The following is a 19,950-nucleotide window of genomic DNA, read 5'->3' on the forward strand; positions in this document are numbered from 1 at the left end:
TGTCTTGAGTTCTTGCATCTGCATAATACAGAAGACTACCAGTTGTAGCTTTTTTTTTAACATATGCTCTCAACTTAATGGTCAATTTGTGTGGGAAAGAATAAGCAGCCTAGCAAGGAAGAAAACACTGATGTAAATTCAATAATGGTTTGATTACATTTTACTAACTTCACAAAGGTGATGACAGCTGTGATTGCAGTTTCAGCATAGACAGCATTTCAGTCACCAGCTGTCCACTCAACCGTGGTGTGTGGCTGCTGCAGCAGTAGCTTTAACCAAACTGGGAAGGAAATAGCAGAATCCTGTGGAAACTATCGCAAATCATTGCTTTTTCTAGTATCTCTTACAATACAGGGAAACTAGTAATTTGGGCCATGTATCTGGAAATCAAGTAATTTCTTTTTTTCCTCTATAAAAGCTCATAGGAGTCTGAACAAACAATGAACAACAGTGGATTAGACACAGACATGCAATATTACAGATCCAACTGTTCAGATTCAGGTAAATTAGACTGAGATTTATTTATTTTGTTTTCAGTCTGGAGGTCTTCTGGTTAAACAGGCTGAAGAGACTTGTTAAATGGTCATTAGTATGGGGAGAGATTCGACATGACAGACTCCATAACCATGGAGCAAGTGTTTTTTGTCCATTCAAATCATATCTCTGGATGACCTTGGGAAGCAGATTAAGCTAATATAATTCATTTTTCAAAATAGCCTTAATTTTAAAACTTAACAAGAACATTGTTACTTTTACATGTCAAATATATGGTTAAAGTTGCTACTGACACTTCGCAAAGAATTTTTACTGTGCTCTTGCTAAGAGTAAACCAATGTAAGGACTCTTGTTTTTTGAAAAAAAACTTTGCCAGCCTCTGGAATTGAGCTGGCAGAATAGTTATTTTATGGCAGTCCTAATCATTGGAATGCAAAATAGCATGGAATGGAGGCCTTAGAGTAACTAAATCATGTATGTAGTATGTGGTTGTTAAACTAGCTTCAGGTGAGATAAAAGCTCCTTTTCATGCTTCACTCTGATTTATGAGCCCTTTATTACCACAATGTTCACAACATTTATGTTATGAAATCCTATTAGAATACAACAAAGTCTTGAGAAAATTGTGCATAGTTTTTTTTCGTCTACTTTTAATTTTGGAAGAAAGCAGTGTTAAGCTTGGATGAACAAATGAGCTCATATACTTAGGGATTTTTTTCCTTATCGTAGAACTTTTTTTCCGTAATTATCAAGACATGGCCACAGCAAACTGCTCATAGCAAACTACCGTCAGGCAGTATGCCCATGAAATGTCCTTCCCTTTTATCCCAAATCTACTATCCTTTCAGAAGCTTGAATAAAAAGTTCAACTTTGCAGGAAGCCCTCAAAATTAAATAACCTGGCCTGAACTCATTAACACCTCAAGAAATGTGTTTAAACTCAGATATTATTTTTTGTCTCCTTTTTAAAGGTCAGGGGGTTTATGGCTTCAAATCTGGAATTTTTTTAAGACACTTACTGTGATTAATTAAATACTATCTTAGTTAAACAACATCTTGTTTAAATATATCTTTTTCAAGTTTGTAACTCTTTTCCTCTTAGTATGAGAAATTTTTCCTCATAGTATGAGAAAACAGTATTTTAAGAGACACAGAATGTTTTCACGGAGTATAGAAGATCTTGCCTAATTGGGAAAAGCCTAAATTAAGTACTCCTCATACATAAGTAAGTAAGAAATGGATACCACTTCCATGCCATTTTCATATCTTGAAGGGATAGTAGTAAATATGAATGTAGGTCTTCCTTTCAACACAGAAAAACTGTTGATCATGAATGGAAGTCAGTCTCAGTTAATATAGCTTAATTTTAAATATACTGCAGGGAACAGTTATCATAACTTAATTTTAGAACTTGCTGTCAGCCTTTATTGTATCATTGTCTGTTAGATAGCCAATGTGCTGACTGTGCCATCTGTTTCCCCTGCAGGGTATGCAGAGAAGGAAAATTAATAACTTAACTATCCAAAACACTGAATAGCACTTGAATCAGATGAACAAGAATGGCATAAAACTAACTGAAAGGATATTAGCTTTGGAAGAGTAATCTTTATAGAAGCTCTCTGAAATGTCACCTATCTTGCCTACTCTAGCCAGTTTCATCATGAATACAGACATCTCAGACCAGCCCTGGTTCAAGGAGGATTAATTTAAACCAGGCCTCTTGGGGCCGCTTTTGATTCAATTTGATTCTAGTATATGCAGAGCTGGGACTTCTAGGAACACTTTCAGTTATTTAAATGATGTGATAATTTTTTTAAAGGTGGAAGGCTTGCATCAATTTTTGCTGTGAAGTACTGTGCACAGTGTTTAATATTGCAGACATTACAGGATGGTCTACTTGTGGCTGCCTGTGCTTGTTCCAGGGGCAACACACTTTCATGGGGATCAGTATAGACAAATCATAAAGATAACCTTCAAATGCGAGCATTTCGGTCAGGACAAATAGCAGTCACAAAAAGAAGAGAGTATTGCCTTGAAATCTGTCACCCTACCTTTGGCTCCCCTGTCATTTTTACTTGCTTCTTTTGCATCATGCTGTTTGTCTTAAGGAAAATCTGCAGACTGGTATCTCTTGGGGAGTTAACTCAAGCTTTACTCGGGGTCTGTTGCAACTGGAGTTCACACATTGCCCATCAGCCTTATCAGAGCCATAGCTTGTAAGAAGAGTGGAGCTGTTGACCCTTGCTGTATATTCCACTGTGGTGGAAGAAAATAAGAAGTCAGAGAAGATAGGTGAAGTTCATATAAGAGAAGTATTGTTCCATGAGGGTTGTTTTGTGACCTCTATTTGTAAATGTGCTGTGGAACATCCCTCATCCCAAATTATTTTTCCTAAGCCACATCAAAACTGGACTATCAGTGGACAGAGCTCCTATAAGAGAGTATGGGACTGCTGTAGGGACTGCCTGCTGCTCAAGCATGAGAGGAAGAGACCAGTGGTGGTTGTGATTTTAGGCATATGGGATGTCAAACTTTTTTCTCTTGGTTTCCTTACCAGATTTGAGTTGCTGCTAAGTGCATAGCGTCTCTGTAAGCTGTAAGAAAAACTGCTAGAAATCAGACGTTCCCTACTGGCAGTGCTCTTTTAGTCCCTAAGCACTAGGTCTTAGTTGGAACTCCTGCATGTGGGGGAACTGTGGACCCAAGGGAAGGGGAAGGAGGCTGGGGAAGAACAGAATCTGCTGGGTTCGAGGGGTTAGTCCAGGGATATGAGGCCTGGTTTTTTCTGAGTTGCAACATTTCACAATGCCCAAAAAGTTTTAGTGCTGTGTTTTTCTGGTGAGGGGAGGGTGAGAACTGCATCCTGAAAGATTTAAATAGCTTGACCTGTCTCAGAACTGATAATTACCAGATTTCTGCAAGCTAAATGGAGGAAAATTTTACTGCAGAGTGGAAAAACATGATAGTGCTGCTCATGAAAATACTGGGAAGTCAAACAGCCTCTGGCTAAAAACTGCTGAGTTCTGCAATGGCTGGCTTGTAAAATAGTAAACCAAGAAGCTTTAAGAACATGGACAAGCAACTACCTTGTGCTCAGACCTCACAAGATAATAAAAAAAACTAATGGAAAGGTTACTTGAATTGTACCTTTCTCCTGGGCCTTTCTGAAGCCCCAGGATGGGGTAAGTCCCTAAGAAAGGCACGTTGTGGGCACCCACAAGCCGTTCCCCGCGGCCGGAGCCGAACACCTCCCCGTCACCCGCCCCGTCTCCCTCAGCCGCTCCCCCGCCACGCGCGCAGTGCCCCGGCGAGAACGTGCGGCTGCGCCACGTGGCCCCGCCCCCCCGGGGCGAGGCGCGCCCCTATTGGCCCCGTCCCACCCGTGCCGGCGCTGTTGTGACACGTGAGGGCGGTGCACGTGGGGACGTTATGTAAAGAGCAGGGGAAGGGGCGGGGCCGGCGCGCACGCGCGCGTGCAGCGGGTCCGGCGCGCACGCGGGGTCCGCGCGAGGGGCGGGGTCGGGCGCGCTGTGCGCACCCCCCGGGCAGAGGCCCCGCCGCCGCCAGAGCGACAATGAAGCAGCAGCAGCAGCAGCAGCAACCGCCGCAGCCCCAGGCCCAGGCCCCGGCCCCGGCCCCGCAGCCCCCACAGCAGCCGCCGCCCTTCGCCGGCTCGGGGGTCCCAGCCTTCCTCAGCAAGCTGTGGGCTCTGCTGGGCGAGACCCCCAGCAACCGGCTCATCACCTGGAGCCAGGTCGGCCGACACCCACCCTCCCCGCCCCCCTTTCCCCTCGGCGTGTGGCGGGAGCCCCCTCCCGTCACCCTCCGCTTTACTCCGGCGGTGCCCGGCGGGCACCGGGCCCTTCTGGGTGCCGCGGGCCTCGGCGTGCGCGGGGGGAGGGAGGAAAGCCAGGGTACGGCCGCATGGCGTGGTCAGGTCCCTCTCGGGCCGGGCCGGGCTGCTGGTCGGCCTTGTCGTAGACGGGGAGCGGGAGCGCCGGTGTCCGCCCCGGGGGCGCGTCCCCAGCCGCTGCCTGGGGGGAGCCGCTCCTTCGCCGGCCCCGACTGAGCAGGCCGGGGCTTCCCCGGGCGGCGGGCGGCTCGGAGGGGAGGGCAGGGGCCCGGCAGTGGCGGGGTTCTACCGTGCGCTGTGTTTATGGAGCCGTAGTGCGGGGAACGCGGGGCTGCGGGGGGATCTCCCACTGCGAAGCGGGGCTCGCCCTTGGTGAGCCGGGGAGGATGGGGACAGCGCGGTGTGCCGTCCTCTTGCTGTTCCCCGTGGGCCGCTGACGGCCTCCAGAGGGGCTGGACCCCGCGGGGGCGGAAGGGAGCGGCCACGTGGGGGGCGGGCGGGGGGTTCCCGGTCTCGGTGTCCACCTGCTGGAGCGGCGGGAAGAGGATGGGCCGCGGGGAAAGTCTAATTGGGCACCATCTTCTTACACCTTTTTACAGTGTAGCGAAGGGCTGGCGAGTTGCTGCAGTTAACATAATTAATTCTTGTGCCAAATGCTAAGCACAAATTTCATTTTTCTCTACATCCTCTTTTCAAGAAAATCCTATTCTCAAACTGTGTCAACATCTTCAAATGGTGTTGAGATAAACTCAACGGAGAGCTGCTATTTTAAGTGCTCGAGGAACGATAAAACATCTTAAACATTTTACTGATAATGATTTACCAGTAACTTCAGCCAAAACTTCTCAAAGGGGGTAGCAGGAGGCCTCAATAGATTATGACAGCTTTCCTTTCTTCTGTTGTTTTCTTTTTTTTTTGGAAGAGGGGTAATAAGGGTTATATGAAGATTGGCGTTATCTACCGTAAGATCTGCTATTTTTGCTGCCTTATGCTTTTAATGAACACATTCCAAATTCATTGCTCATGTTTATCTCGAGTAAACACACCAAGACTGTTAGGTATCCTCGTTTTATTTTCTTAATTAACATTAAAGACTAATTGTTTGAAATTGTGCGAGGCTGTTTCTAGAGGGAAGGTCCACTAATAACAGTTGATGTTATTGGCAACGAGCAGTTCTTGTGGGAGTGAAGTATCGAGGTTGCTTGGGATATCTTTTAAAAATACACTATGTCGATATTATAGGGTACAAAAAGTGTACCAAATGTAACAGGGGAGAGTACAGTTACTATAATATTTCGCTTTCCTCCTATACCAATCTATATCCTTACAGTGTAAGGCTAAACACCGTCTGAAACCAAACAGCCAGATTTTGTCTCCCTGCATACATATCTCAGTGAAGCCACAGTACGTGTTGTCCATGGAAATACGGGTCAGGAATACCAAATGAAGCACTTGGGAGACTGCTGTATGCTGCAGTCATTGGCACTAGGAGTTGAAAACCATGTTGAGCTGTTACTGATGCTTACAGGCCTTAGCGTCTGTACAGCCTTGCTGTAAATGACTGTCAGGGCAACAAGAGCTAGTAGATGTGTTACCCAGATTTTCCTGTCTTAAGCCTGGACAATGTCAAAGGGACAAAGTGAGGGACCACATGGAAGTTGTCATTTGAGCACCTCCAGTTGGTGAGTTTCACACAGCATTGCCTGAAACAGTCAATTTGTTTTGCTTCCCTTTTCCTTCCACTGGTTGTTTCTCAGCAGGAGGTAGGCAGGCAGGCGTTACTGGAAGTTTTCATCTTCCTGTCGTCCTCTCAGTGTTAAACACATCCAGTGGAGAGCATTTATAAAATCCTGTTCCTGCTGATCATGGTTTGTCAGGAACAAGCTGTTGTGGTTTAACCCCAGCTGGCAGCTAAGTACAGCACAGCCGTTTGGTCCCTTTCTCGCACCCTGGTTAAAAAAATTAAAACCTGTGGGTTGAGATAAGAACTGTTTAATAATTGAAACAAAGTAATTTATAATATACATAATATAATAATATATTATTAATATATAATAGTAATAAAAAGGACAGAGAGAGAAAATCTAAGAAAAACAAATGATGTACTGTACGATTGCTCACTACTTGCTTGGCCAATACCCAGCCCATCTGTGAACAGCAGTTGGCCCCCCTTCTGGGTAACTCCCCTGGTTTATATACTGGAGATGATGTTCTGTGGTATAGAATATCCCTTTGCCCAGTGTGTGTCAGCTGTCCTGGTGTGGTGGTGCACACATCCACCCTGCTATGCTCCCTCCCAGCTTCTTGTGCACCTGCTCACTGGCAGAGCTCGGGAAGCTGAAAAGTCCTTGACTTGCTCAGCTACAACTAAAACATCAGAGAATAATATTGACATCAACATTATTTTCCTACTGAATCTAAAACTCAACACTGTGCTAGCTACTAAGAAAAAATTATTCTATCCCTGCTGAAACGAGGACACAAGCCCTTGGATAAGAATCTTCACATGGTCTTATGGTTGGTTCTCTAAGCTTCTTGTGATGATCATAGAACAGCTGGCATTTGAGGATAAGAAAAATGTGTCTTATTGAACTAAAGGCTTCTAAGAAGATGGAGTAACAGTGTTGACATTTGTTAAAGATGATAGACTTTTCATTAAATACAGGGTGAGAGTACTGTGGTTGTATAGACACCTAAAGCTTTTAGAAGTAGGTAATTTGCATTTTGTCAATTATTTGCCCTGTAGTTGATGGGGTGGTCATTGAAGAATAAAGAGCTGATCTTTCTATTTTAGTCAAAGCCTGTGGATTAAATAAAACATCAGTCCTCCTTCACAACTGGCGTTCCAGAAGGGGTATGTTGCCTTGGTGGTTACCTTTTTGGTGACTCCAAAACCCAGTGGACATACTCAGCCCTTTGACAGCTCTATCTGCTCTACAAGTCCTATCAAACTAATCATGTTTTTATAGTGGAAAGCAGATGGGACTTTCAGCTGGTTGTTGGTGTTTTTTCCTTGCTCAGGCTCTTTGTTAGATTTCTTACCAAGACTTCAGAACGATGTACTAAATTGATAGTATTCTCCTGTAGTGAAACTGTGATAATTGTTGGGAAACAATTAATTCATATCTTGAGGAAGCAAAAAGTAACAATGGAGATGTTCCTCTTCAGATACAGATAATGATGTAAATTGATAGTACTCAGTTGCTTTTTGTTTCAAAAAGTTGTAGGCAGGCAGAACAGTAATGTACTGCATACACAAAGGAAACATTCCTATCTGGTGATTAATTCTAAAAGCCCAGTGTGTTTTCTGCTATGGTTTTTAAGTAGCTTAATATGTGTTTCTCATTTTAGAATGGCAAGAGTTTCTTGGTGTTGGATGAGCAGAGATTTGCAAAAGAGATTCTTCCCAAGTACTTCAAGCACAACAACATGGCAAGCTTTGTCAGACAGCTGAACATGTGTAAGTTCCTGGATTTTGCATTCCAGCATAGTTCTAGATCCTGTACACATTTAGTTTTGATTTCCTTTGAGCAGTGGCCCTGTGTTCTCTGCAACTAGGATACTGTCTTATCCTCAAAGTTATTAATAGGATAGTTGAGACAGCATATTTTGAATTTCTTAATGTGGATTTTGATGTTTTCTTTTTTTTTCTTTTTTTTTTTTTAAAGATGGCTTCCGGAAAGTTGTCCATGTTGATTCTGGGATTGTCAAACTGGAGCGAGATGGTCCAGTAGAATTTCGGCATGCATATTTTAGGCAGGGCCGAGAGGACTTGTTGGAACACATTAAAAGGAAGGTTAGTGAAAACTCAGTATGTAGAAAACCTGTACTACTACGTGTCAATGAATTGCAAAGTTCATGACAAGTTTAACTGCAGGATTATGAGTGCAGATAGTTTGGAGTTTATGGAAGCAAACTGCACTGCTTTCATTTCATCATATCTTGATCCTGTTTAAACATATTTTGGGAGATTTGACTGGGGTTCTTTATTTAACCTACTTCGCTGTCATTATAGTAAGTTTCACAGGTGGCAAAAATGAGTGAGTTAGGCAAATATGACAATTTGCAAGAGAGTATTAGAAGTACAGAGCATGCTTTGACTTTACCTAATCAGTAATAGAAGAAACTGCTTGTTAATGTAGCTTGTTTCAGACCGAAGCTACTGTAAGCATTAAACTTTCCACCAAAGAGAACAGGGGGCAAACCTATAAACGTGTTTGTTATGCTGCTAAATATGACTCTGAAATGTGCTCTGCTGTTAATGTGAGTCAGGTGAATATAGGTACCAAATGGAAATATGGCAAATTAAACTCTGGTGAGAGGGTGGATGTTGTGGTTTAACCCCAGTCAGCAACTCGGCCCCACAGAGCTGCTTGGTCACTTCCCCCATGTCGGGATGTGGGTGAATCGGGAGAGTAAAAGTGAGAAGGCTCCTGGGTTGAGATAAAGGCAGTTCAGTAAGTAAAGCAAAAGCCCCACACGCAAGCAAAACAAAATAAGGAATTCATTTACCACCTCCCATGGGCGGGCAGGTGTTCAGCTATCCCCAGGAAAGCAGGGCTCCATCACGCGTAACAGATACATTTGTCTTTACAAATGCTGTCAGTTCAAACACCCCTCCTTCCTTCTTTATCCTCCAGTTTTATATACTCAGCATGACACTGTGTGGTATGGAGTATCCCTTTGATCTGCTGGGGAAAACTGTCCCAGCCATGTGTGTGCCCTCCTAATTTCTTGTGCAGCCCCAGCCAACCTGCTGGTGTAGTGGGGGGAGAAGCAGAAAAGGCCTTGACTCCATGTGTAAGCACTGCTCAGCAGTAACAAAAACAGCTCTGTATTGCCAGCGCTGCAACATAACAGCACAAATCTAAAACACAGCCCCATATTAGCTACTATAAAGAAAATTACCTACTCCAGCTAAAATCAGCACAGAGTGATGTACTTATTAACACCAGGTTATTGTGAAGCAGTTATAATGAAGTAGAGCAATTGGGAGAGTGCCTGAAGAATCTGAATGTACACAAATGTTTATAACAGCAAAAGCTAATGTGATGACAGCTGTGGTTCTGGTTCGGGGGTTTTTTTGATGCTTGGTTTATTATTAACTTAAATGCATAGTTTATCAACACTAGTAAGAAAATATATTTGATCACCCAAATAGAATATTAGTTAAGTATGAGTAAAGGGAAGTGGTGTTTCTGGATTCTAATCTTTTAAAGGTTTCATCTTCGAGACCTGAAGAAAACAAGATACGTCAGGAAGATCTCTCCAAAATAATATGTAGTGCTCAAAAGGTGGAAATTAAACAAACGACTATTGAATCTCAGTTGTCTCTTTTGAAGAGGTAAGTTGCTGCATCAGTAACTGATCCCTAATGCTGAGTAATTCTGATACTAGATATGGGACAAAGATCTAATTTTAGGTGTCTCTTGATTTCTGATTACCTAAATTCAGTATTGCTTTAGGAACATAAATTTCGGTAGAAAAATTGCATTAAAAATTAACTATTCTGATATTGTTAAAAGTAATAGGCAATATTGGTGTTTCCAGAACTGTCAGTAGTGGGTAATTAAATAATACCTTTAGTTCCATAATGCTGCTGAGGCTGAATATTCAAATCAGCTCTTGGCATAAAGTATGCTGGTTTACATCTTCAAGTTTGAAGTAGTTACTGTATTTAGTTTGAGTCGGAGTTTGGTTTGTGCAAAGTGCTTATAATACTTTCTTATAACAGTTAATGTCTTTGGTTGTTGATTTTTATTTTCCTATTGTTGTCTTTGTTCCCCCACTACTTAAAATTGCAGAAGAGTTAATGCCTTGGAAAATGTATTTAGAAATCTAGTTTGGAAGTTCATTTGTTGCATCAGTTACAAAGGAACAGAATCTAAAATGCAAATGTAAATAGAATATTTTTAGAGCATTTTTACCTAGTTAGTAATTATGATTTATTTTCAACAGTGAGAGAGACGTGTGTCAAAAATTACTTAATCCTTTAGAGTATGTAGATACAAACAAGATACATGACAATAAGCTCATGCACTGTAAGTCACATCACCTGAATAGGAACACTGTCTCAGGGTACCTTAACTTATATTGAGAAAGTAAGTGATGTTGTACCTCTGTGACAGAGGTCACTGATTAGTTAAAGTTTTAAGAAGTAAATTTTGTCATTTATAGTTTTCAGTTCTAGTTACTTGAGGGGTAGAACATTCAGAGGCAAACTTACTTGGCCTAGGAAGAGTCTTTGTTAGAATCTGGCCAGTCCAGAGTAAAAATGCTCATATCTGCCCTTTGCAAATCCTAGACGAATTTGGGTTGAAATAACCCCAGAAGGCCATCAGGTCCAAATCTCTGCCCAGAGCAGGGCTGACTTTGACTGAAATGACATCCAGTTGAAAATGACCTGACAGTTTGTAGATGAGAACTTAGAATGGTTGTCTTTGACATCCATGATTTTGTCCCATCAGTTTAAAATAACTAAGGTAGAAACTGGGCTAAATCAGAAGACCTAGTCCTACAAAACATGTTAATAAAGCTAGTGAGAAAGTTCAGAATCCCTAACTTCAGTTGTTAAATTTTTGATGGAACTGTACTCTGAAACTGTATGTTGGACATATGTTGGACATAAAAGCAGGTTGAGGAGTAATACCCTGAATCACACTGCACGTGAACAGCTGTTTCTGAAAACTTAGCTTAAGGTTTCCTAAAAACTGAACACCAGTGGGGTTTGTTTCTCTGTGTTGAAAATTAAAGTGCAAAAGAGAGGAGAGTGGTATGTTGCCTTTCCCTATTCATTGGGGCTTTAATATGCAGTATGCTGTTGGAAACAAACTTCTCGTGGTTACAATAGCACGGGCAGTTTTTAGACTGTCTCAGTAACTGGCCTCCTGTGAGTACTGGAACAGCTAAGGTTTGTAAAATGGCAGTGTTTCATGAAAACTGCCACCTCTGACAAGCTCTGTTAGTTTTTAGCACCTAACATGCCCCTTTATTGGAGCTAATAGAGGCAACTATTTGAATGGCTGCAGCTGCGTGTGTGACTTGAGAGCTTGTTCTGTACACACAAGCAAAGCGTGTGCAGAAACGTGCTTTGAAGGCAGGCAGTTGCTGACAGGTGGCTTGCACCTAGCGAAAGGTGTGTGAGGGAGGACAAGCAGGCTGGATGTAGGTGAAGAACTCTGGTTTTTAGTGATGAGATGCATTCTTATGCCGTCCCTTGCTGCCAGAAACCAACTGCATACTTGAGGGGTTTTTTTATTTTTTTTCTAGAAGGAAGAAAAGAAGGTAACTTTGTTTTTACAGGAAAGGAAACAAAACGGTTAATTTTTAAATGCTGAAAGTTAATTTTAAAATGCAGAATGTATAGCTAATAAATACTGCCAAATGTGAGAATTTTTTGCTTCTTCCATTTTAAAAGGGCTGGAAATTCTCTGCAGGCCATTTGTTGTCTTTGGGTCTCCATTTTGTAATTACTTTCCAAGGCTGCTGACTGTGTGACACTCCCACCCAACGCCCCAATCTAAAAACATATTTTGAAGAGCTTTAATGAGGCCAACTAATCTTTAACAAAAATTAACATAAAAGTTTTATAACTTTTATAAGTTTGTTTTATAAAACAAAGTTTTATAACTTTGACTTTTAAATCATCATTTTTAAACAGAGAGAATGAATCCCTTTGGAGGGAAGTGTCAGAACTGAGAACTAAACACTTGCAACAACAGCAAGTTATTCGAAAGGTAAGGCTTCATTCAAGTGTTGTACTTGCGTGAGGGAGTGCTCAATTATGAAGTTCTGTATTGGAAATTCACTGCTGTCCTACTTGACTGACCTGCTGACCCTGTATTTGTAATGTTAATTGTACATGTAATTTTTTCTGAATCTGTCAAAAATGCCTTTCACCAGAACCAGTATTTACAGATACAGGTTACTTATATGATCCACATCTCTGTACGCCTTCTGCCATTGCTTATTAGAATTCTTCTAATCATTTGAGTTGCTGGATGTCTTTCTGTGTACTGTAAAACGTAATGTAAAAGCTTACTTTTACCTCCTGCTATCTGTAAAACCTTTCTTGGACAACTGAATAACTATTTTGTTGAGATATTACCAGCAGTGTTTTTACCATGATTTTTAACTTTTCTGAACAGCTCTATATAAAAGTTACTACACAACATAAGTGTTTTGCTGTTTATGTATAGATTTTATTATTGAAGTCTTCTGCTTTAATATAGGTTGATGCTCAAGAGAAGCAGTTACAAAGTTGAGTGATTAACAATAGTGTTCTTTCCCTTACAGATTGTACAATTCATTGTTACCTTGGTGCAGAATAACCAACTAGTGAGCCTAAAACGCAAGAGGTAGATATGATCTTGAAAACTTGCTGTCCAGTCAGTAAATGGACATGCCTTGTTGACTAAAACCAAAGAATTGGTTTTGAGGTTGCTTTCTTCCTTTACTCTTTCTGATGTAGGCCTCTACTTTTGAACACTAATGGACCTACAAAGTCAAATGTATTTCAGAAAATTGTGAAAGAACCAGCTGACAGCAGCCACCATGTAAGTTTTCTGTTATGGATATGCTCTGTTATGATGAAGGAAGGAGTGCAGGGGGGGCAGATGGACCAAGTAGATTGTCTTATGGGGAATAAGACGTGGCTGTGTACTGAAAGCTGTCAACTTGTAGAAGTGGCATGTCATATTCTGTTGATAATCACCATTCACTTTACAACATAAGCGTGTATAAACCAGTTGCCTGTGTGTTAAATACAGCTTGACATGATCCCACTGAAAGCAGTTTGCTTTTAATAATTGTGCTGTTAGAAATAGCACATACGTGTTGCATTGTTATCTCTGGGAGTGAGGCACCCTTGGCCCCATACAGAGACAAGGGTCCAGTGTGTTGGTCTGCAAGGCAGCACCAATGCAGCAAAATCATGTCATGTTTTTCCATTTGAATGAGTCATGCTACTGAAAGTTGTTTTCTGCTGTCCAAATAAAGATTGATGGGGAAATCATCAAAATGAGTGCTATAGCATGGCATCAGAATTAGTAGCTTTGAAACAAAGTACTATTTAAACAGTAGTCACTCTTTTAATATTTTTATTTATTTTATGGTCTCATTTTTGCAGCTTTTCTGTTACATCTGCTGACAGTGCTAGTATATTTTTATTTCTGTGCCTGTAGTGTTTGCCAAACTTTCCTGTAGCTGGTATTCTCCATCTTGTTCATTTACTTGTATGGCTTTTTTTATTAAACATAGATCTATACAAACAGCTTGTAATCTCAGAGGTGTAGGAAAACTCTTAGACTTTTTTAGATTAGAAACACTGTAAGATAAAATGATAACTGTCAAAATGCTGAAGCTCATCATCCTTCTGTCCCCTGACTCCTTTAAAAATAATTCTCAGGTACCTCTCAACAGAAATGAGGGCTTAAAACAAAGAGAACAGATTTCAGATGACATTGTTATTTATGATGTCACTGAGGATGTGGGTGATGAAGAAAATCCCATGGGTGATGAAGAAAATTTTCCTGTTACACCAGAAACAAATGAAGATACCACTTCAGATTCTTCCAAGTAAGAAGTCTGTAGAAGTGTACGTAGATAATGGCTTTCAGTGTTGTATAATACGCAATAATTCAGATGTCATAGGTAATTTTTTCTAATGAAGTGGTCAGAATTACTCAGCACTCCTGCACATATAGAAGCTTCATCTGTGAATTCACACTAGCTTTTGATTTATTGACCTCTGGATTTATTCCAAATAGTTAGTTGGCTGTTGGAGTTGTAATATGTGGCAGGTACATATAAACTGGTGAAAGCAATCTGTATTATTGCACTCTTTTTAAATATACTAGTTGTCCAAAGACAGAGTAAGTGGTGTTTTCTTACTTTTGGTTATGAATACAGACAGGAATAACTTCCCTTATTTTTACAGATTTTTGTGGAGAATAATTTGCATGTGTTGTTTGTCAGGTGTTGGTCTGGTCTTTGAACTTCATTAAGCAAATTAATTTCAGGGTTTTTTTTTCAGTCCCAGGTGTTTTGTGACTCTAGTACTGTACTCTAGTACTATAGAAGTAGTTCATCTTGCATCTACGGGCAAGTTGAAACTTGGTCCAGGGACTGAGGAGCAACTCTCTTCCTGAGTTACACTGGATTGATAGGGCCTGCATTATGCCTTAAGAAATAAAAGTTAAATATTTCTAGCTTACACTTGAACTGGTACCATTCTTCTTGCTCAGCTGATGTCTGGGAATGTATTCTCTGATAGAAAAGCTTTATGAGGATACAGCTGTGATAAGAGAGGCAGTGTAACTAACAGCTACTTAAGAGTTAAGAACTGGAATGTGGATGAAAGCAAATTAGTTGAGGCTTGCTCTTGGTTTTCAGGTAACAAGGTTAATAACAAACCTGTTGACTGAGATCCTGTATGTTATGGATGCTCCAGAGTTGATTCTGTTCAACAGGAAATGTGCAAAATATATGTTGTCTGTCTAGTTTGATAGCCTTGTATGCTTTGGTCCACTTTGTACATACTTTATACTCAAACTTATAGTTATTCTAATGCAAAAAGCTATCCTATAGCTTTTTAGTAGTTGGTTATTGTGGTCTAGCACAACAGTGTGTGCTAGCTGAGCTGCATTAACTGTATTGAGCATTACAGAACCTTATCAATGGAAAATAGATATTGAGAGTATCTTTCCCTGTTTAGTACTAAAAAGCAGTAGGAAAGTTTATTTCCTTATAGTGGCTCGACTAAAGTGAGAAGTAACTAAACCTGTATAATAACACCAATTTAAAAGAGTGTATGAAATGCTCTAATTAATTTATCTTGTATTGCAGCTGTAGTTGTAGCTATCCTTCTCCCGATATTGTAATTGTGGAAGATGATAACGAAGATGAATACGCCCCTGTAATTCAAGGGGATAAAAGCACCGAATCAGTTGCTGTCCCAGGTAATGATCCAATCAGCCCTGTCAGTGACAGCACAAGCCCACTCATGTCAAGTGCTGTACAGCTGAATAACCAGTCAACTTTAACTGCAGAAGATCCAGTCTCAGTGATGGATTCCATACTCAGTGAAAATGGAGTAATTTCACAGAATATAAATCTTCTTGGAAAGTAAGTAGTCTGGTTTTTGTTTTTTTTCGAGTATTAGAACAGATTATTTGACTGAAGTAAAAAGAACTGAACAGTAGTTTCTGCAGAGAATGTTAAATTAATAACATTAATAACCCATTGTTATTCTAGCCAGTTTCTAAAGATCCTTCTATTTTAAGATATGACCTCTGATTCTGATTGTGAAGCTCACGAGTGAGTTGGGATGTGTAAATCTGGCAGTGTAATATTGTGTATATCATTATTTAAACTGTCAAGATTTATTTGTGTCGCTCCTGCAGGCGGATGGGACTCATTAGGGCTATGTGGGGCCAATGTCATGTCATAGTGTTATGTTGATACAATACCTGCAATACCTGTTTCAGAGCACCCCTCTGCTTTACTTGGGTTCTCCTCTAGAGGCTAAAAGTTTTCAGTTTTTTCCAGAGGTCATATCTGATGAAAAAACTTAGTTCATTCTAGTTCTGGTAAAGATTTTTAGATGCATGTAGTACATCTCTGTAAAGCTTACTCGAGGATTTCTCTTACTTTGTTAAGGGATACAGCAGTAAAATACTGTTTGTCTTCTAGAGTTGAACTTCTGGATTATCTTGACAGTATCGACTGCAGTTTAGAGGACTTCCAGGCTATGTTATCGGGACGACAGTTCAGCATAGATCCAGATCTCCTGGTGGATGTAATTTTGACTGTTTATTTTAAATACTTGGGCAATGGGCGTTAGAAAAGATTTGTGTGTATTGTTACTGTGAAGAATGGATTTAAACCACAACTGATATTTTTTCCTCTCTTCCCTTTACAAAGCTGAGCTACAAATATTTACTGATGTATGTTTCTTGAGCACTGGTATAATTCTTAATGCTACACCACTGCTCAAATGAATGCATAAGTTTTTTATTGAAAAATGGCTTTATTAATGAACGAAATCATGCTTATATTTGTTGTGACATGAACTTAGACATCAAGTAGATGTCTAATACTCTTGCTTTGAAATAACCCAGCACATCATCTGTGGTCTTCTCAATGAACTGGGGTTAAAAAGGCTCTTGGCATTTATTTTACAAGTTTCCCTGCAATTTCAGGTTTCTTCAGGTTTATGTTGAGTAGAATGGTCTGGGTTGGAGGGGACCTGTGCACGTCATCTAGTCCAGTCCCCTTTCTCAGAGCAGGGTCAGCTTGAAAGTTGAATCTTATTGCTCTGGACCTTGTTTACTCAAATTCCAAAATCTCCAAAGACAGGCTCTTGGGTGTCTGTTGAGGGCTTGACTCTTCTTAGTGAAACATTTCCTTATGTCAGTCACAGTTTGCCCTGCTGCACTTCATCACTCTTACCTCTTGTCCTTTGTCCATGTGGCCTTCTTGGTAACAGAGCAGTGGAAGAGGGCAATTATCCTCCCTCATTGGCTCTCTTCAGACAAGATTAGCCAGGCTTCCTGAGCCTCTTGCATGCCTTAAGCCTCCAGACATCTGTGGCCCTCTGGACACCCTCTAATTTAAAAACTCTCGGACTGGGAGGCCTAAAAGTGGACACTCTTCCTCAAGTGGCCTCAGGTGCTGTGCAGAGAGGAATAATTGCTTCCAGCAACATCCTGGCTGTGCTGCCCATAGCAGAGCTTCTCTCCCTGTAACAAGACCATGCTGCTGGCTGGCGGCAGTGTTGTCTACCACAACTCCCCTGTTCCCTCTCTGAGGAGCTACTCCCTGTCCATTTGTTCCTTAACCCTAACCTGGGCCAGTGCATGAGGTTACTGGGTCCTGAAGACGCGTAGCTGTTGAACCTGGTGGAGTTCCTGTCGGCCCCTCTCCCACTTGGTTGAGATACCTCTTAATGGCAGCTCTGCTCTCCCACATACTGATGACTCCTTCTGGTTTGGTGTCACTTGGAAACTTGGGCAGGGTGTGTTTGTCCATATTGTAGACAGAATTATCCATGCAGCAAAGTAAGAAGAAATTGGTGTTTTAAAACTGCAGCAAACTGTTAGTTAGATGCAATATAGTTGTTTTCTTTGTGACTGAGCTTCATGGAATCGCAAACCATTGTGTGCCAAAGCTAGTTTTTCTTTGCAAAAGTCGTAACTACCTGTAGATAAACTCCAGTCCTCATAGAGCATGGAATAAATACAGGGGTTATTCTCACATATGCAGATGCAATGGTCTTGTATTCTTAATAGCAGCATCAAGATACCTAAAACTTGATGTGTTTTGTCTCATTCAGCTTTTTACAAGCTCCGTGCAGATGAATCCCACAGATCATGATCATATCGCTAATACCAAAGTAAGTCTTAAATCTATTGCTCGATGTACACAGTAGTGACAGATGCAAACTTTTGCTCACCTTTTGCTGTTATCTTTACTGGTATCATGGCACTTCATGCTCTGACTTTTAAGACTTCCATGAGAAAAAGAAGACTACAGCTGATTTCATCCTGTTAGGCTTTAAACAGCAAAGGGGAAAAGGACAGTAATTAATGATGTCCTTTAAAACTTGTATTATTTTGAGGCCAATATCTCTACATTGTACCAGTCTCTTGACTTTGTATCCCCCAAGATTTTAGTACTTGGAAAGATGATACACACTTTGTCAGAATGGTTTCATCTGTATTGTCTGGTGGGAAAAGAAACACAAGAATAAGCAGATGTAGCTCTTTGAATTTGTCTTGTTCATTTACAAGCATTGGTTTTGGTTCTTGCTTTCTAGGCTATGTTTCCATTTCACATTTTCTCAGCCAAGGTCTGTTAGCAGGGATAATACTGATAATGCCACTGCAAACCTTCACAAATAAAAATTGTAGGGTTTTTTTAATAGTTGCTCAGCTGTGTTCCAGTGGCATTGGTACAGGCTTTAAGCATGTGTTAAAGAGTTTGCTTTTGTTCCCAGACAGAGACAAAGGGAAAAGAAACTAACAAGAATAATGCTGGTCCAGCAGCTTCACAGGAAACACAAGCTACTAAGCCAAGATCAGGTTAGTTGTGGCGATTTGTTGAAATACTTAAACAGTTGAACGTGCATTGTTCTAAAAGCCATCTTGGTTATTTGCTCTTTTTCTGGTTTTATGTTACGCTGATGAAAAAATAACCAAAACAAAATACTTGGTGTATTTGATTTAGGTTTTTGGCACTGCACCAGATGCAGAGAAATTGATGTTTTGCAGGAGAATCTGCACGACATTATATATGCATGTAACAATTCTATAAAAACACATTTAAAACAAACACCTATAATGTTTTTTTATTAATTGTTCTCTAAATAAGTGCTGTGGGTTGGATATTGTTTTTTCCTTCTGCATGTAGAAAGGTGTGTGAACTGATGTTCTGGGCATTTTTTCCCCCTTAGATAAGCAGCTGATACATTACACTGCATTTCCACTCCTTGCATTCCTCGATGGGAACCCAGGCTCCACTGTTGAGAGTGGGAGCTTCGCAGCTGAAACTCCTTCCACTGTTGACAAGTCCCTGGAAGGGGACGAGCTCCTGGAGAGCAGCCTGGATCCTGAGCCCACCCAGAGCAAACTGGTGCGTCTGGAGCCACTGACAGAGGCAGAGGCAAGCGAAGCCACGCTGTTCTACCTGTGCGAACTTGCTCCAGTGCCCATGGACACAGATATGTCGTTTTTGGATAACTGATGCGAGGGGGACTCTGTATATAGTCATGAAGATGAACTATTTATTTAGAATATTGTTTGGTATGAGAGTTTTTTGTAAATCACTGTTTTACGTAACCAGGTATGTGGAATCTAAAGTACCTTTCCTATCTTCCTACAAGCAATTGTTTAGTTACACTGTTAGACAAGCCACCAGGCACGGCTGGCAGTACTAGTCAAGAGTGCTGCTGCACTGCTGTGAACACTTGTGTTACACACATTGCTAAGTACCCAACACTGGTAAGTAGTAAGCTTTCATTTATGGTTTCTTATACTTCTGGTCTTATATATGATGACATAAACTAGTAGTGTATGGTTAGGGAACACCTACTTTCTGTATTTTGGGTTTTTTATTTTTTACAGCATTTTGTCTAACACATGAGGCTTTTTTGGGGTGGGGGGACCAGGACCTGATGTAGGCTTTTTTTTTCCCTGCTTGAACTGGGAACAAAGTGCCTGTACCTTGCTAAATCTTGGTTCTGCCTTACTTTCACTTCAGTGGAAGTGCTCACAGATAGCACAAACTGGGGAAAAGTTCTTGACAGCCGCCAGGCCCCATGACTGCATGAGTACTTTTAACTTGGACCATTTATGCTGATAAAATAAATGTTACTTAAGTGTGATACTTGTTAAGAGTTTGTCTCTTATTCTGTGTGCCAGATGGGTGTGGATTTGACAGCCTCTCATTTTCATACGTAGCTGTGGAAGGAGGTCTGCTTCTGCGCACAATTTTTGGAAAATACTTTATATCCAAACTTTACAGTTTATAATAAAGTGTCCAAAATAAGTGCTTAACGCAGCAAACTGTTTTCCAGTAGTAGTACACAACAGGGTGTTTTTCGT

General features: G+C 41.0%; 1 protein-coding gene across 3 annotated transcripts; it reads left to right on the forward strand.

Moving 5' to 3' along the window:
- The first annotated feature begins 4,020 nt into the window (after positions 1-4,020).
- HSF2 (heat shock transcription factor 2) lies at positions 4,021-19,734 on the forward strand. 3 transcript variants are annotated; one of them, XM_027669775.1, is made up of 14 exons: positions 4,021-4,249; positions 7,700-7,808; positions 8,017-8,144; positions 9,568-9,692; positions 12,009-12,084; positions 12,644-12,705; positions 12,819-12,903; positions 13,755-13,924; positions 15,194-15,306; positions 15,397-15,472; positions 16,040-16,145; positions 17,682-17,741; positions 18,345-18,429; positions 18,801-19,734. In XM_027669775.1, the coding sequence occupies exons 1-14, from the start codon at positions 4,070-4,072 to the stop codon at positions 19,088-19,090; spliced, it is 1,665 nt and encodes a 554-aa protein (XP_027525576.1). In that variant the 5' UTR covers positions 4,021-4,069; the 3' UTR covers positions 19,091-19,734. The 3 variants fall into 3 exon arrangements, with proteins under 3 accessions (XP_027525576.1, XP_027525559.1, XP_027525567.1); XM_027669758.1 differs by having other exon boundaries at positions 15,194-15,472; XM_027669766.1 differs by lacking the exon at positions 17,682-17,741 and having other exon boundaries at positions 15,194-15,472.
- Positions 19,735-19,950: the final 216 nt, after the last annotated feature.

This window comes from Corapipo altera, unplaced genomic scaffold (genome assembly GCF_003945725.1).
Source record: "Corapipo altera isolate COAL_440 unplaced genomic scaffold, ASM394572v1 2b, whole genome shotgun sequence".
In the NCBI taxonomy this organism is placed as follows: domain Eukaryota; kingdom Metazoa; phylum Chordata; class Aves; order Passeriformes; family Pipridae; genus Corapipo; species Corapipo altera.

Coding starts and splice junctions, on each gene's coding strand:
- HSF2 (XM_027669758.1), top strand. CDS start 4,070: ATGAAGCAGCAGCAGCAGCAGCAGCAACCGCCGCAGCCCCAGGCCCAG. Junction 9,693..12,008: donor CAGTTGTCTCTTTTGAAGAG/GTAAGTTGCTGC, acceptor ATTTTTAAACAG/AGAGAATGAATCCCTTTGGA. Junction 12,904..13,754: donor CAGCTGACAGCAGCCACCAT/GTAAGTTTTCTG, acceptor AATAATTCTCAG/GTACCTCTCAACAGAAATGA.